At 40.6% G+C, this 17,119-nt stretch overlaps 1 protein-coding gene across 1 annotated transcript in view; it reads left to right on the top strand.

The window, feature by feature from the left end:
• LOC138815351 (NEDD4-like E3 ubiquitin-protein ligase WWP2) overlaps positions 1–17,119 on the top strand; it is a 118,666-nt gene that overhangs the window by 32,895 nt on the left and 68,652 nt on the right. Inside the window, exon 5 of the mRNA XM_070004685.1 lies at positions 16,116–16,253. Coding sequence (XP_069860786.1) covers positions 16,116–16,253 — 138 coding nt within the window. The remainder of the gene's footprint in view (positions 1–16,115; positions 16,254–17,119) is intronic.

Here is a 17,119-nt window from a genome sequence, read left to right as displayed (position 1 = left end):
TTCATTCCCTGGGCTGGCCACCTCAATGCAGCCGGGTGGGCTGCTGCCTCTGAAGTGTTCTGTAAGGCTGTGGGCTCTGAAAGTTGGCCAGCCTTTGGAGAACATGTGTGTGATAAAGGATGACTTTACCCTTAGAAGGCTGAATGCAGGCCAAGGCAGTTGCCAGCTTTTTCTTTCTCTAAGGTATATTATGACCTTTATGTTATAATCTAGAGTTGGTGATCAAGGTGTTTCCACCTTTTCTTTCTTCTTAGACTTCAGTTCTCTATGTTGGAACAGGGTTTTGTGTGTGGAGGAGAGATTTCCTTTATCTCTGCAGGGCATTTGGTTAGGATTGTGAGATTCCCTGTAGAGGGAAAGACTAAAGTTTATTTGCTAAAAAAAACCAAAACAACAAAACAACAACAAGAAGAGTTTATTTGCTGGCTTTCATACCATAAATAATTAATTGCTAAGCTAGATGTTAGCTTTGAATCACTGAACAAGGCAGAACAGATTATAGTTCTTCTGAAATTAAGGAGAGAAAATCTAGAGAAAAAACAGACAGGCATTGAACAGACTAATGGCTTAAGACATTCCATTTGAGTAGATGTCATGGGAAGAAGTATAGGTGCTCTGGGATTGCATCATGGTACTTGCCCCAGCCTTGAGGAGGGATGCGTGTATGGCAGGGAAGGCTTTGTAGAGTGACAGCTATTTACCCAGAGAGTGAGAAGGAGAACAAGAGAAAAACATTCCAGGCTGTGAAGAACAGTTCATGGTAGAAATGGGCTGGATGGGGTCAGTTTGTACAGAGAAGGACTTGGGACCAGGCAAGGTAAGTAGAGAGCAGGACAAGACTGACAGAGATGAAAGAAGGAAGCTGGCACCAGGTTGACATAATGCAACAAATGTAATTTAAAATTTGTAGCCACCTTAAAAAGAAGGAAAAAAGTAAAGGTGACCTTAATTCTAACAGTGTATCTTGTACTTACTATATATCTGTATAGCTAATAATACATTTTTTTTTTTTTTTTTTGTCAATCATGGAGCTTCAACTTAGGGCCTAGCCACTGTCCCTGAGCATTTTTGCTAAAGTCTAGTTGCTCTACTACTTTGAGCCACAGTTGTACTTCTGATTTTCTGGTGGCTAATTGGAGATAAGAGTCTCATAGACTTTCCTGCCTGGGCTGGCTTTGAACAGTGATCCTCAGGCTCAGCCTCCTGAGTAGCTACAATTACGGGTGTGAGCCACTGGTACCTGGCTTACAATACAAAAGGTTATTGTCACACATTAAATATAAAGAAAAGAACTATCAATGAAATATTTTCTTTTTTTGATACCAGGTCTTTGACATTGGATGTGTCTCTTACATTTACAGCACATCTCAATCCAGTGTGGCTTCATTTCAAGTGCTCAGTGGCTATGTGTAGCTGGGCAGCCTCCACACTGGCCAACTGAGGTTTAGAGGCAAAATCACTGAAGGAAGTTCAGGGAACTACTTTTCTGACTCAAATTACTGTTAGTGTAAAGCTATATTATTTGCACAGTTCTAGAAATACCTTCCATTCCTCTTGACCTGCTTCCAGAATAATTCAGATTTTTTTTGGAAGACATGAGCTATTTGTCAGCCACCTAGCCATCATGTCTAAACTGGGAAATGTTATAGGCATGAAATAGTGGCGTTGAATTGCTAATTGGAAAATGAGACCATTGCCTGGAGATGGACTGTTTTCTTCCCCTTGATATACTTGTTTTTACAATCATTCTATAACATCTCTTCTTTAGACTTACTATTATAGATTAATTATTGCTTAATCCAAATCCTAATTTGGATATAGTATTTCAAACCTCTGAAATTGTAGTTTCTAAAAATTCAGTTTTAGCTTCTGAAATAAGGTGGTGGGTTAGAAGGTTATGTGTGAGTCAATGAGTGAGTAGTAGTCAGTGTAACAGTGTATTCTAAGGAGATCATCAGGAATCACAAAACTGGTGACAGAACAGCTGAAAAGCATGGAGAAACAGAAAAGCTATGAACAGAAAATAGGAAATAGCCTGTAGCTTGAACCCTTTGAACCCTGCCTCCCTGGGAGGGAGGAGAAACTGAAGCCATAACCACACGTGGCACCTGGGGATTGAGCTCTCAAAAGAAGGTTGCTCATAGCTGTGTTTGAGTGGCTCAAGCCTGTAATCCTAGCTACCTAGGAAGCTGAGATCTGAGGATCACAGTTCAAAGCCAGCTTGGGCAGGAAAGTACATGAGGCTTTTATTGCCAGTTAACCACCAAACAAACAAACAAACAAAAACACCTAGAAATGGAACTGTGGCTCTAAGTAGTAGCCTTGAGCACAAAAGCTCAATACCTAGGCCTTGAGTTCAAGCCACAGGACTGACATATCAAAAATAGAAAGGAAAGAAAGAAGGAAGAAGGCGGGAGGGAGGGAGGAAGGGAAGAAGAAAGAAAGGAAGGAAGGAAAGGATGGAGGAGGGGAGGAAGGGAGAAAAGAAAACTGCTCATTAAGATGAAGAAAACCAAGAGTTAACATCCAATCAGATGTGCAAATTATAACTTGGAAACATAAGAAATATGAAAAAGTAAGGCAATGTGTTCCTTCAAAAGTTTTTTCTTCCTTTTTATTTTTATTGGCAAGGTGATGTACAGAAGAGTTACAGTTACATAAGTAATAAGTACATTTCTTGTCAAACTTGTTACCCCCTCCCTCATTTCTCTCCCCTTCCCCCCCCCAAGTTGTTAGATCATTTCTAACATATTGTCTTGTGAATATTGCTGTTGCATTGGTTCCTTGCTTGTCCTTCATCTCACCATCTTATTGTTCCTCTTCCCTTCCCTAATTCAGATAAACGTATATACGATACCTAGGGTACCAAAATCAAATACAGTGACAACAAGGGATAAACTCCTTCAAAAGTTTACAACTCTTCAGTAGTTGAGTCCAATCTTGAGTGACAGCTCGAGGCTCTAAGATCAAGTCTCTGCATATACATATAGTATATATCGGACACAAATGTAGACTAGTACTAGAAGTACACAGGCTAATTATATATATGAAAAAATATGCATTATCCTTAGCTGTCAGGAATACATAAATCAAAACTATATTGAAATTCTCTCACTCCAGTCAGAATGGTTATCTTTGATGAAACAACAAATGAGGGTGAGGGTGGAAAAGATAAAGAAAGCTTTGTATGCTGTAGCACATGCTGAAAATGTAGATCAGTGTTGCCATGATAGGAGTCAGTATGGACTCCTATAGAATAGAATAACTATGATCCAGCTTTACCCCTTCTGAAGAAATCTAAGTCACTGTGCAATACTTGCATACCTATGTTTATTGTGGCATTATTCATATTAGCCAACTTATCGGGATCAGCCTCAGTGCCCAAGAAATGAATAGATAAAAAATATAATGGAGTATTATTAGCCATAAAAAGGCAAAGTTATGTCATTTGCAGGAAAACAAATAGAACTAGAAATTATGATGTTATGTGAAATAAGCCAGACTCAGACAGACAAATACCACATTTTCTCCCATATGAGGAAAAGTCATGAAAATAGAAGGACTATTTGGACTATTTGGGAAGTGAGAGGGTGCATAGAGAGATAAGAGAGGGTAAAGGATGGCCGAGTATGAGTACCTTATATACATGTGTGGAAGTGTCATAATGAAATTCTTTATTTTGTACAAGTGATATATGCTAGTAAAATGAGCAATTAAATTAACCTACACTAATAAAGTAAATATATGCTAATAAATGAATAACAAAAATGAATAAGAGGAACAAAATTGCTTTTAAAAAGGGAGTCTTTTAAAACCAGCATTTTCTCCATAAAATTATTTTTCTAGTAGGCTTCTACATTTTGCTATGCAAATAACCTTTAAAAGGAGGTCTGTGTTGCAAGCCTGCTGTGTTTATAGACATGGCTTTGGTCCTGGGCAACAGTGATAGGTAGTGTGTGGCTGAGATTTCCTTTGGGCACAGAGAATGGATGATCTGTGAAAGCTGGCGAGTCTGGGAATGGAGATTAATGGTGTGAGGAGGACTTTCCCTACCCTTGAGGCAAAGGAGCGCTAATGAGGAGACAGCAGTAACCGATGTGAACTATTTATTCTAAAGACTTTATTTTTCCTGATCTATATTTTATTTCCCTAAATCTTTATTAGAATTTTTTTATTAGCATACATTAGTTGTACAATGAGAGGGTTTCATTGGGATATTACCATACATGTCTACAATGTATATCAATCAGCATCATTTCCTTAATCACTTCTTACTCCTCTCCCCATCATAAAACATTTTAACTGGTTTCATTGTTTTCTCTCTCTCTCTCTCTCTCTCTCTCTCTCTCTCTCTCTCTCTCTCTCTCTCTCTTCTCTCTTCTCTCTTTTGTCAGTTGTGGGGCTTGAACTCAGGGACTAGGTGCTATCCTGAGCTATTTAGCCACTTTAAACCACAGCACCACTTCTTTCCCCCCCCCCCCCCTTTGGTTAATTGGAGATAAGAGTCTCACAGACTTTCCTGCCTGGGCTGGCTTTGAACTGTGATCTTTAGGTCTCCTGGGTTGCTAGGATTACAGGCGTGAGCCACCAGTGCCTGGCTCATTGTTTTATTTTCATGCATGCAAATAAAATTCTTTGATTGTTATTCATCTTTATTAGTTCCTCATACCCTTGCCACCTACTGGTATTTCTGACCTGCATGTAGTATATTTTCTGAGAATAACTTTTCTATTGTTTTCTCTTTCTTCACCTCCCCAACCCCTACTAATCTACAACATTCACTGAGCTTGCTTATGACATCATACACTGTTGTAATGTGTTTAGAAATATTCATTCCTCTCCTTTTCCCTATCCTCCTACATAGTCCTATAGTTAGAATTCTATTCTATGTGTGTGTATATATACATATATATGATATACACAAGAATATCACTTATATATGTATGTGGACATATGTATATATTCATGAATATGTATGTCTTAGGTCCAGTGTTTTCATTTGACTTGAACTCAGAGCCTGGATGCTGTCCCTGAGCTTTTTTGCTCAAGGCTAGTGTTCTACCACTTGAGCCACAGCTCTACTTCTGGCCCTTTGGGTACTGGAGATGAGAGTCTCATGGACTTTTCTGCCCTGACTGACTTCCAGCTGAGATCCTTAGATCTCATCATCCTGTGTAGTTGGGATTACAGGCCGGTTTGAGCCATGGGTACCTGGTGGGATTAATTGTTCTTTAACTGCTTAACATTTTGTGCTTTTTTTTTTTGGTTGGTCATAGGGTTTGAACTCAATGGCCTGGGTGCTTGCTGTCCCTGAGCTTTTTTGCTCAAAGCTAGTGCTCTACTGCCTTGAGCTGCAACACCACTTCTGGTTTTCTGGTGGTTAATTGGGGATAAGAGTTTTAGACTTTTCTGTCTGGGCTAGCTTTAATCTGCGATCCTCAGATCTCAGCCTCCTGAGTAGCTAGGATTACAGGCTGCCCAGCTTGTGCTCTTTGTATATTCTGAACATTAACCCTTTATTTGTTGAGTAGCTAGCCAAGACTTTTTTTCTCCCATTCAGTAGGTCAACTCTTGATTCTAGGAATTGTTTCTTTTGTAGTATGGAAACTTAAATCTGATGTAGTCTCATTTGTCAGTTCTTTTATTCTTTTTTTGGGGGGGGGCATGGGGCTTGAACTCTGGGCCTGGGCACTGTCCCTCAGCTCTTCAGCTCAAGGCTAGTGCTCTATCACTTGAGCCATAGTGCCACTTCCAGTTTTCTGGTGGTTAATTGGAGACAAGAGTCTCATGGACTTCTGTGCTGGGCTGGCTTTGAACTGTGACCTTACATCTCAGCCTCCTGAGTAGCTAGTTTTACAGGCATGTGACACTGGTGACCAGCTCATTTGTCAATTCATATTCTTGTTTACAAGACATTTGGAATTGTGCCTCTACCTTCCAGGCCTTTTCTTTTGTTAAAGTTTCAGGTTTTACTTTGAATTATTTGATCCATTTGGAGTTGATTTTGTACAGGGTTAAAGATACGGGTTAAATTTCAGTCTCCTGCAGGTCTATAACTAGTTTTACCAGCACCATTTATTGATAAGGCTGTCTTTTCTTCAGTATGTTTTGGGCTCCCTTGTGGAAAATTATATGGCTATAGCTGTGTGGTTTTATTCCTGGGTCTTCTTTTCCCTTCCATTGGCCTTCAGATCTCTTTTTATGACAGTACTGTGCTGTTTTTGTTACTATGACTCTATAGTATAATTCAAGTCCATTTGCTTGGAGGATCTTTTTCCATCCTTTCATGCTAATGCTATACTTGTCTTTGTGAGTAAGATGTGTTTTTTTTTTTTGGCCCGGTTCTGGGGCCTGAACTCTGGGCCTGGGCGCTGTCCCTCAGCTCTTCAGCTCAAGGCTAGCACTCTACCATTTGAGCCACAGTGCCACTTCCGGCTTTTTTCTTTTTTGCTTATGTGGTGCTGAGGAATCGAACCCAGGGCCTCTGGCATGCAAGGCAAGCGCTCTACCACTGAGCCACCTTCCCAGCCCAAGATATGTTTCTTGTAGTCAACAAGTGGCTGGGTTTTATTTTCTTCTCTTTTCCCTTCCTTCCTTCCTTCTTTCCTTCCTTCCTTCCTTCCTTGCTTGCTTGCTTGCTTGCTTGCTTGCTTGCTTCCTTCCTTCCTCCCTCCCTCCCTTCTTCCTTCTTTCTTTCCTTCTTTCCTTCTTTCTTTCTTTCTTTCTTTCTTTCTTCCTTCCTTTTCTTCCTTCCTTCCTTCCTTCCTTTCTTCCTTCCTTTCTTTCTTTCTTCCTTCCTTCCTTCCTTCCTTCCTTCCTTTCTTCCTCTTCTTTTCTTTCTTCCTTCCTTTCTTCCTTCCTTCCTTCCTTTCTTCCTTCCTTCCTTCCTTCCTTCCTTCCTTCCTTCCTTCCTTTCTTTCTTTCTTTCTTTCTTTCTTTCTTTCTTTCTTTCTTTCTTTCTTTCTTTCTTTCTTTCTTTCTTTCTTTCTTTCTGCTTGGACTCAGAGACTTGTGCTTAGGCTTTTATTGGTTGGTATTCTACCACTTGAGCCACACCTCCAGTTCTGGCCTTTTACTATTTACTTAGAGAAGAGTCTTGTAATTTTGTCTCCTTGGCTGGTTTTGACTCTCAATTCATATATCTCAGACTTCCTTAGTAGTTAGGAATATAGGCATTAGCCACTGTCACCCAGCTTGTGTCTTGCTTTTTAATTCAAGTTGAATTTCTAGTCTTTTGATGGGAGAATTAAGACCTTTAATTTTCCATTGTAAATTCCATTCATATCCTCCTAGTTTTTTCCCCCAATGTCTTTGTGAATTCCATTGATATCTTCTTATTTTTTTCAATGTCTTTGACTAATCAAATGCCTCCACTTTATCTTCAACCTCTGATGCCTTATTTTCAGCTTCTTCTGTTCAATTAAAGAGGATTTTGATTGAGGTTTTTTTTTTTTGGGTCCGGTCATGGGACCTGAACTCTGGGCTTGGGCGCTGTCCCTCAGCTCTTCAGCTCAAGACTAGCGCTCTACCACTTTAGCCACAGCACCACTTCCGACTTTTTTCTTTTTGCTTAGGTGGTGCTGAGGAATCGAACCCAGGGCCTCAGGCATGCAAGGCAAGTGCTCTACAAATGAGCCACCTTTCCAGCCCCTTGATTGAGTTTTTTATTTGGACCATTGATCTTCATTTCCAGGATTCTATTTTTTCCCTGTCAAGATTTCTGTATCTTTATTGAATTCCTCTTTTATTGTCTTTTCTAGTTCATTCAGTGGTTCAAAGTCTCTAGTAGTTTGCATCTTTGAATGAATTTTAGCTGTTTGTACATCATCTCCTTTATTTCATTGGTCATTCTTGTCATTATTTTATTGAATTTGTTGTTTAGCCTTTCTTCCTCTTGACTATTATTTAAGCTCTTTTGTGTGGACTTGTGAGTTAAGGGTATTCTTCCCCTTTTCTGCCTGAGGTAAGTCTGTGACCTGGGCCCTGGCTGGATGTATTACTAAATGTCCTTTAATTTCCAGGCTTTCCTAGATTGTGGCTCAGTCTTAAAGCTTGCCCAACCTCAGGCTGCCTGCTAGCAATCAATGTAAACTGATCACTTAGTAATCAGCAGAACATGTGCTTTTCTCCTCTATCATAACCTAGCCCCTAGCAGTGCTTAGCAGATAGTGGGTGCCTAATCGATGTTTCTCTAATAAATGAATAAGAAAGAGAGAAACAAAACTTATAAACTGTTTTTGTAAAGTGAAACCATTTTCTTAAAGAATTAATGGAGCCCACAGTAGACCCAAATAGTAAGGTATGCTGAAGGGTAGATTTCCAGCAGCACAACAATGAAGGGTCTTCAAGGTCAAGATAGACCCTTATCCACTGTGTTCTGAGAAGAACCTGCCAAGGCATGCATGTTAGAGGCAGGGGAAAGGTGGGCAAAGCAAAGACATTCTTGGTACTCCAACAAGCATTCCAGTTTTTACAACCGGATTCCAGCTAGGTAGGAAAGACTTATACTTACTAGGTTATAGCTACAGTTGGGTGCCAGAGAAAGCTCATAATGGTAAACCTTGAATTTTCTGGTTTTGTTGACTGCAAAGAGGATGTGAAAGAGTGCTCTCTTTCAACTTGGGTAGACTCCAGCCTGTGAGTACCAGGTTACAGGGACCTGGGGAATAGAAAGGACACTATTTACTCTTTACCCTTCTGGAATTTCCTCTGGTTCCGTTCCTCTGTGCACCAGTGTTTTGCAGTTATGTGTAGAATGAACACTGACCTGTTAATGAATGCTCCGTTTCTTTTCACGTTGTTTTGATGGACTTGTGCGATTGAAGGCAGAGGGAGCCAGAAGGAAGGAGGCTGGTTCTATGGAACAGCTCTGTGAAGGCCAAATCAATTCTAGCTTCATTAGGTTTTAGAGACACTACTTAACCCTAAAATTCTGGGTCTCCCTTATATAAGCATTCTACTTTTATGTCATTTCATTTTCTCACATTTCCAGGTAAATCCGTACCTGTGAACAGGAACAGAAAGAAAGCTATTTTTTCTTTAAAAAAAATAAGACAAATACATTAGAGTGTATATGAGGCCCTGGATTCTATCTTTAGCAGTTCAAAAAACAAAACCAACCCAAAACTCAACATAGTGCTCCATGCCCTATTTTGTTGGTGTGCTAGAGATAGTGATAATAAAAGACCCTTAATCAGAAAGTTCTTCCTACCATACTATGAAACTGTCTGGGCAAGAGTTCTGAATTTCATAAATAGAATCACTTTTTAGTAGCATGTTTTTGGCAGTTATGGATTATGTAGGTTTTTTTCTTTTGTTGGAATGAGGGCAACTTCCGGACCCTATTTATCTATACTTATTAATACCACTTGCAAACAACATATTATAAAGTCGAAGTCAAGAAAGTGAAAAAGTAACTCTTAGAAAAGTCTTACTCATTCTTGTTATGCGTACCAACTCTTCACAATAGGACATTGTTAACCTGAAGCCACTTGTACATCCAAAGCTTTGAAGCTAGGAAAATAGGAGTAGCAGTTATTCCCCAAACAGCTTGACCACTGTATTTTTTGTCTTTTAGTATTTCCAGCTATGTGTGTAATGTTGACTCTTTCAAGTTTTTTAGTTGCTGCTTGTGCCTTAGGTATGCTGGCCTGGGGGAAAATAGAAAATTGTGAAGAAAATATGGAGCAGACATGAAAACACCCATGTGCAAAAAGTAGTCAATGTGTGCCTCTCACCCAGCTCAGCAGACATCTTCAAACAACCATTCCTGTCTCATCTAATTGCCCACCACATGCCCACTGGCTTAGTAAACCCCAGACCTATTTCATCCATGAATATGTCTGTCTGTATCTCTGAAAGATGGGCGCTCTTCAAAATCATAATCTTGGGCTAGAGGTGTGGCTCAGTGATGGAACATTTACCTGGCATACCTATAGTTTTGGGTTCAATCTCTACACCAGTTAGTCAACCCAACCAACCAACCAACCAACCAAACAACCAACCAACTAACCAACCAACCAACCTGAACTCATAACCTTCATGTTAATTTCATACCTAAAAAACTCTAATGGTAATTATTTATCTTAGCAGCAATCTAACTTGTTTTTATATTTCTCCACTTGTGCAAGTTTCTTCTTCTCTGCCATTGGTTTATTTAAGTCAGGATACAAACAAAATTGCTATGTCTTTCAAATCTCTCCTTTTCTTTTACTTGTTTTTTTCTTTCTTTTAATGTTTTTAAATTTTGAAAATGCTAACATATTAAAATAAAATTTAAAAAGAAGAGAGTGCTGGGATTTGAAGCCAGGTCTTTGTTTGCTAAACAAGTGCTCTACTACTTGAGCCACTCCATCAGGTCCTTACAAGTCTTTTAACCTAGGGATTTCCTTCCTTTTCACGCTTTGAGTCTGTTGTTGACGAAACGGAACACTTTGTCCTGTCTGGTTTTCCTCATTTTAGGTTTTGTTACTGTTGCCCTGAAATGTGGCTTAACATCACTCTGCTTCTGTACACTCATGGGTGGATCTAAGGGCTTGTCCTGATCCAGGTTCTCTGTTGTTCTTGGCGTGGTGGTATGCATTTCCATTAGGGGGAACCTGGCATTTGCTTATGTGTCTTGGTGGGCTGGCTATTAAAGGCCTTGCCTGACACTGTCCTTGAGATTTTCCAGGTTCATTCCCGCAGATTCTAATACCAGCTTTACCACTGTTTGTCGATCTTCATAAAGTAGCATCATGGTGTTCTAGTAACTAGTTGGTACTTAGAATAAGAAGAAAGAGTGTGGTCGTATAAACAAAAAAGGATGCTGGCTGATTGCTGAAGTTGGCATGAGCCTCATGCCTTTGGCTTTTTTGGTAGACCTGAAGTCTCTTGCCAGCAGAATGTTTATTATTATTATTATTATTATTATTTTCTGTTTGGCTCTAATTAAATCTGATTTCCTCTAGCCATGCCCTCAGTTGGCCTTTTATTTGCTGTCCCTGCCTATGAATTGTCCAAAGGGTTTGTAGGGCCTGCTCATGTGCTCTGTGGGGAGTCATGGGTCTTTCCTAACATTATACCAAACAGGAGGTTGAGTCCTAAGTTTTTTTTCTTTTTTCTTTTTATTATCTTGCTTTCAATATATTTTTTTTTTGTTTTGTTTTTTTTTGGGTCCAGTCGTGGGCCTGAACTCTGGGCCTGGGTGCTGTCCCTCAGCTCTTCAGCTCAAGGCTAGCACTCTACCATTTGAGCCACAGTGCCACTTCCGGCTTTTTTCTTTTTGCTTATGTGGTGCTGGGGAATCGAACCCAGGGCCTCATGCATGCAAGGCAAGCGCTCTACCACTGAGCCACCTTCCCAGCCCTTGCTTTCAATATATTTTATTTTGATAAAATTACAAAGTAGGGACAAAATACTTTTTTGGTTGTTATTTTTTTCTTCTGTTAGTATTGAAGTTTGAACTCAAGGGTTCATGTTTGCTAGGCAGATATTCTACTGCTTGAGCCACATCTATAGTTCCCAAATACTTTAAAAAAATAATTAAGTGACTTGGAAAAATAGATAAAGCCCCTAAAGCTTTAAAAACCTAACATCAGGGCTGGGAAGGTGGCTCAGTGGTAGAGTGCTTGCCTTGCATGCATGAGGCCCTGGGTTCTATTCCTCAGCACCACATAAGCAGAAAAAGCCAGAATTGGCGCTATGGCTCAAGCGGTAGAGTGCTAGTCTTGAGCTGAAGAGCTGACAGTGCTCAGGCCCAGAGTTCAGGCCCCACAACCAGCAAAAAAAAAAAAAAAAAAAAAAAAAAAAAAACCCTAACATCAATTTTTATGTAAAGAATATTAAAAATATTTTAGATATAACCAAGAGTAACTTAGGCAGACCACTTTTGATGTAGACCAAACACAAAATGTTGTTCTATAATGGTCCAGACTACTTGTTTGAAATCGAATCTCATAAGGAGAGAAAACCCAAGAGAATGTCAATGCCATTGCTTCAATAAAATAACCCCTGTCATATGAAATGTTACCCACAAAAGCCTTTTACAGACCAAAATATGGAAGTGGAACACAAAAACAAAAAATTCTAGGCTGAATTTTCTAAGACAAATGGAAGATATTGCCATTGCCTTGGCCCAGGTCACCCTCTCCTCTGGTCTGTGTTACACAGTGATTTCCTAGTTTGTCTGGTCTGCATCAACCCTTGTTTGTCCTGCAGCCAGAGGGATTGTGCTTCTGTAGGATTTTCTCCCTTCCAACCTTCTCGTGGCAGCCCACTTACATGGAGAACACCGAGGGCTTGCAAGGGCTCCAGGGCTAATGCTTCGGCTCCATTACCTCCTGCCTTCATCTCCCTCTCCTCTCTCTCCTTACTTTACTCCATCTACATTGGCCTCTCTGCTGTTTCTCACATGAGCCTGACAAGCTCTCACCTAGGACCTTCAAACTTGCTTTTTCCTTGGCCTAGAATAGAATTATTCTTCCTCTGGATATTTACATGCCTCTGCCATATGCTCAGTTGTCACTTCTCTCATGAGACTTTCTACCCCAGTCATCTTTCAGTGAAGCTCTCTGACCCCCATGCTTGTTTTCATTTTTTTTCCTACTGTACTTGCCATCTTCTAAACAGATTATACCATGTTTTCTCTTTCTTCCAATTAGAATATTCACACCTCTGGTGTATGGATACTCATATTTTATTCTGGTAGAATCACAGTGAGTACAGAATGTGGGTGCTCAGTACAAAGTATACATAAGCTTCAAGAATCCAGCTAGCGCAGGGCCTGCCAAGCTTAGAGCGGTGGATGAGCTTTTTTTTTTTTTTTTGCTAAAAGCATTTCCAGTTATGGAAATTGCCCTCCTATTTCCACTTTTGCATGGCTTTCCTTTCTTTCTTTCTGATTTCTTTCCTTCTTTGCTTGCTTGCTTCCTTCTCAAAGTTTCATGCATGCTCTACCACCAAGCTACACCCCAACCCCCATGGGTTTCTTGATTTTTTGAGCTGTGCCTCCAAAAGCAGTAGGAAGACTTGCTGGAAGAGAAAGGGTCTTTGTAGAGATGTCAGCATGGCTGTAGTGAAACCAGAGGGCTCAGAGGTGAGGTGGCTGAGGACGCTATTTATAACTAAGATTCCAGTGTATGCGTTCCAGCCACACTTACGCCTTTCAGCCTGTCTGTGTGCTCCAGTCTGTCACTCAATTAGCTAATGGTTTCTTTAGTCCCATTATGCATTGTAGGGTTCCCCTGGCTCAGGTTGTTTTTTTTTTTTTAAATTTCTTTTGGAGAGAATAATAAGGCGTTCTGTTCTCAGAGGTTTAATTTTTAATAGCCTAACCAATTTCAAAAATCCCTTCTCCAACTGTTTATTATGAAATTTGCAAGCATACAGGAGAACTAAAAGTGTGCTGCAATGAACACCCAAGTGCCCTCCACCCAGATCCCTAGTTAACTTTTTTTTTTTTTTTTTGTCGGTCATGGGGGTTGAACTCTGGGTCTGAGCACTGCCCCTCAGGTCTTCAGCTCAAAGCTAGCACTCTACCACTTGAGCTACAGTGCCACTTCAGGTTTTCTGGTGGTTTATTGGAGATAAAAGTTTCACCGACTTTCCTCAGATTTTCTGGTGGTTAACTGAAGATAAGAGTCTCATGGACTTTCCTGTCTGGGCTGGGTTTGAACCACAATCCTCAGATCTCAGCCTCCTGAGTAGCTAGGATTACAGGCGTTAGCCAGAGCCCGGCCACAGTTAACTTTTTACAGCATCTGTTTTATCTTCTGTACATGTGAATGTGTGGCTATGTGCATATCTTCTCCTGACCTAGTGAAGATAAACTGAAGATACCATGACACTTTATCCTAAAAACTTTTGCCTGTTCTAAAAGGTCGCTTGAGAGTAAGTATAGATATAATCTATTCTCCATCTCCTAAGAATAGGATGTTCTTATATTTAAAATGGTGGTACTGTTATTGAACCTAAGAAACTTTACATTAACTGCAAATGTCATCTAATACTTAGTTTAGAATACAATAACCAGGTACAGGTGGCTCATGCCTGCAATCCTAGCTACTCAGGAGGCTGAGATCTGAGGATTGTGGTTCAAACCCAGCCCGGACAGGAAAGTCCATGAGACTCTTATCTTCAGTTAACCACCAGAAAACTGGGAGTGGTGCTGTGCTCAAGTGGTAGATCATTTGCCTTGAGCTGAAGAGCTCAGAGACAGTGCCCAGGCCAAGAGTTCAAGCCCCTCAAAAAAAAAGAAAGAAAAAGAAAAAAAAAAACCAATCATCCATGACACACACTTTTCTTCTTTTTTTTTTTTTGTCGGTCGTGGGGCTTGAACTCTGGGCCTGAGCGCTGTCCCTCAGGTCTTCAGCTCAAGGCGAGCGCTCTACCACTTGAGCTACAGCGCCACTTCCGGTTTTCTGGTGGTTTATTGGAGATAGGAGTCTCACGGTCTCCCCTGCCCGGGCTGGCTTTGAACCGCGATCCTCAGATCTCAGCCTCCTGAGTAGCTAGGATTGCAGGCGTGAGCCACCAGCGCCCGGCACACTTTTCTTCTTTAATTTAGAAAGAGTCCTTCCTTTCCTCCCCCACTTTTTTGTTTCAATAACAATGTATTAAATACTATTGATTTTTCCAAGAATCCTGGAAAATTATCCTGGAGATGTTCTATATTCTGGATTTGTGTGCTTGTCTCATGGTTATTATTTAGCCTGTCCCTATTTCATGTGAACTGTGAAGTAGATTCAGAGGCTTTAATAGATTTTAGATTAAGTGCTTTTAGCAAAAGGACTTTACAAGTAACATGTTCTTCATATTCCATCCCATCAGGAACTGAGTGTTCTTAGAGATGCTAAAGTTGACTACTTGGTGATGATGGCTGCCAGGGTCTCTCTGGCTTTCTTGTTAGTAAATAGAACATAATAGGGTTATGTTCTCAAACATTCAGACTCTTCTTCCTGACTGGCTCATTTTGAACATTAACTCTACCCCAAAAGGTTATAGGGTAACTTGTGTGTCCATAAGGGTGTCAAATCTGCTGGAGACATTAGTGGGCAAGGTAGGTAGAAGAGTTAAATTGAGCTTTGAGGAGAGACTGTGGAGAAGACAATTCAGGTGATGCTTGTGGCGACTGTCAGAAGAGCAGGATAGAGGGCATTCAGCAGCTGGAGGCCTTGTGCCCACCACTTTCCTGTTGAACATTGCATCACTCCAGGAATTGGGGTAAATGCCCACCTTCCATTTGTAAACCAATAGGCTTGAGATATTAGGAAGGCAATCTCAGTGCCAGCAGTGATGCAAAAAGTCCTTGGGAGTTGTCCTAGAAACAAGATAGGCTATTTATCCTTGTGATCATCTTGTGGCTTATCTGGGGATTCATGGAGTTCGTTACTACAGCCTAAAAAAGTCTCAGAAAGATCAAGGGTGACTATAGACTAAATGAACTCTTTAGCCAACGGGAAAGTCAACAGGTGATAGTAAAAATAGTAGCTTATTGGAGCTCTTTAAAGTGCTCAAACTGTTCTCTGTAAAAGGTGCTATGATTTCTTCTGTTTTGCCGGCAGGGAGACCAGTGCTTTGGTTAAGTAATTTGCGAATTGCTACTCAGCTCTTAGGTAGTAGCGCTAAGATTTGAATCCAGTATGCCTGACAGCATCTGCCTGATTAATTCCTGTACTGCTTTGCTAGACGTTTAGGTTTTGGGTCTGCTAGAGATAGGAACGGGGACATTCCCTGTTCAGAGAAATGAAAGCAGCATGCTTTCTCTCATAGTTGTAGTGTGTCCACAGTTTGGCGCAGCCTGGCCTGGCATCTCTTCTTAGAAGGTAGTAGTGGCCATGTTGCCTAGGTTACGCTCATCTGAAGTGGAGGATCCACTTCCAAGGTGGCACGCTTACATTCACCAAAATGCTGATAGGGGCAGATGCTTCAGCTTCTCCTACACCCCTTGGCTCTTGAAAGAACTAGTTTCCAAATTACCAGTGTCTATTTTGTAGAAACTCACCAAGACCCTCAGTGAAACTGACCAAAAATAGCTTCAGATGCCCAAAGGAGCTGGAGAGACCCAGTGCAACATCCTATGGATAGTAAGGGTACATTTGACTTAATTTAACCGTATTGCATTTTGTACCCAACAGTGGAGAATACACAACTGACCCTGAACCTGCAGACAGAGAACAAAGGCAGTGTTGTTTCGGGTGGAGAGCTGACAATTTTCCTGGATGGACCAACTGTTGATCTGGGAAGTGTGCCTAATGGCAGTGCTGTGACAGATGGTAAGTGTCACCCTGCTCCCCAGGGCTGAACCAGGACAAGGCAGGGTAGGGACCATGAGGTTCTGAGAGCTTGGTTTTCTACCAGGTGTCTCACTTTGAGTACTGTATAATCATTCCTGGCAAACGTCTAGCTCTGACTCTTCTTAGCTTTCCAGATCAAAATTGTGACATGAATTTCCAAGCAGTTTTCTGATCAAGGACCAAAATAAATGTCACATCTTTTTGTGTGTGTTTTTTTTTGATTGAAAGCAAGAGAAAAAATGCTTTTTCATCCCACGTAAACTCTGGAAAATAAAATATCATTAGCAAATATGACTTTGGCCTGTTTTCTTCTCCCTAGTATTGGAAGAAGTACTTCCTGAGAAGGACAAGTTTTTGCCTTTTGGTATAGGTTGAGGAGGGGACAACACGTACTTCTAGAATTACACAGCAGCAAAAGACAGGCTGGCAGCCTAGAGTCTCTGTCTCATCTCCCATCCCAAAAACAGCGGGGAAAAAAAGGCAGACTGAAACAAGGAGATTGGGGAATGTCTTCTGCTTTGTTTTGGGGATTTATAGAATGTTCCTTCTGATTTAGTCTTAAATTAGTCAGCTTTGGATTTAACAGGAAATTATTTCATGAAGTCTAAGGTCTGCAAAGGGTTGGGTTTCTCTATAATTTTTTCTTATAAAAATTTTGTTAGATGTGTTGTAACCATGGCACTTTTCTGAGTTTCAAGGGGGTAAAATTTGGATTCTAATTCAAAGGTAGGTGGGTAGAATCTGGTTGGATATATTTTGACTGTTGACAAGATTTCCTCCACCAGGCTGAACGGCACTTGGGGTACTTCTGCATAGAGGAAAACACACCTCATGCACTCATTCAA

Source organism: Dipodomys merriami, unplaced genomic scaffold, assembly GCF_024711535.1.
Source record: "Dipodomys merriami isolate MVZ:Mamm:240054 unplaced genomic scaffold, mDipMer1.0.p SCAF_64, whole genome shotgun sequence".
NCBI classification, from domain to species: Eukaryota; Metazoa; Chordata; class Mammalia; order Rodentia; family Heteromyidae; genus Dipodomys; species Dipodomys merriami.
Note: the sequence above shows the minus strand (reverse complement) of the source record. Positions and strands in the feature narration are given on the sequence as shown.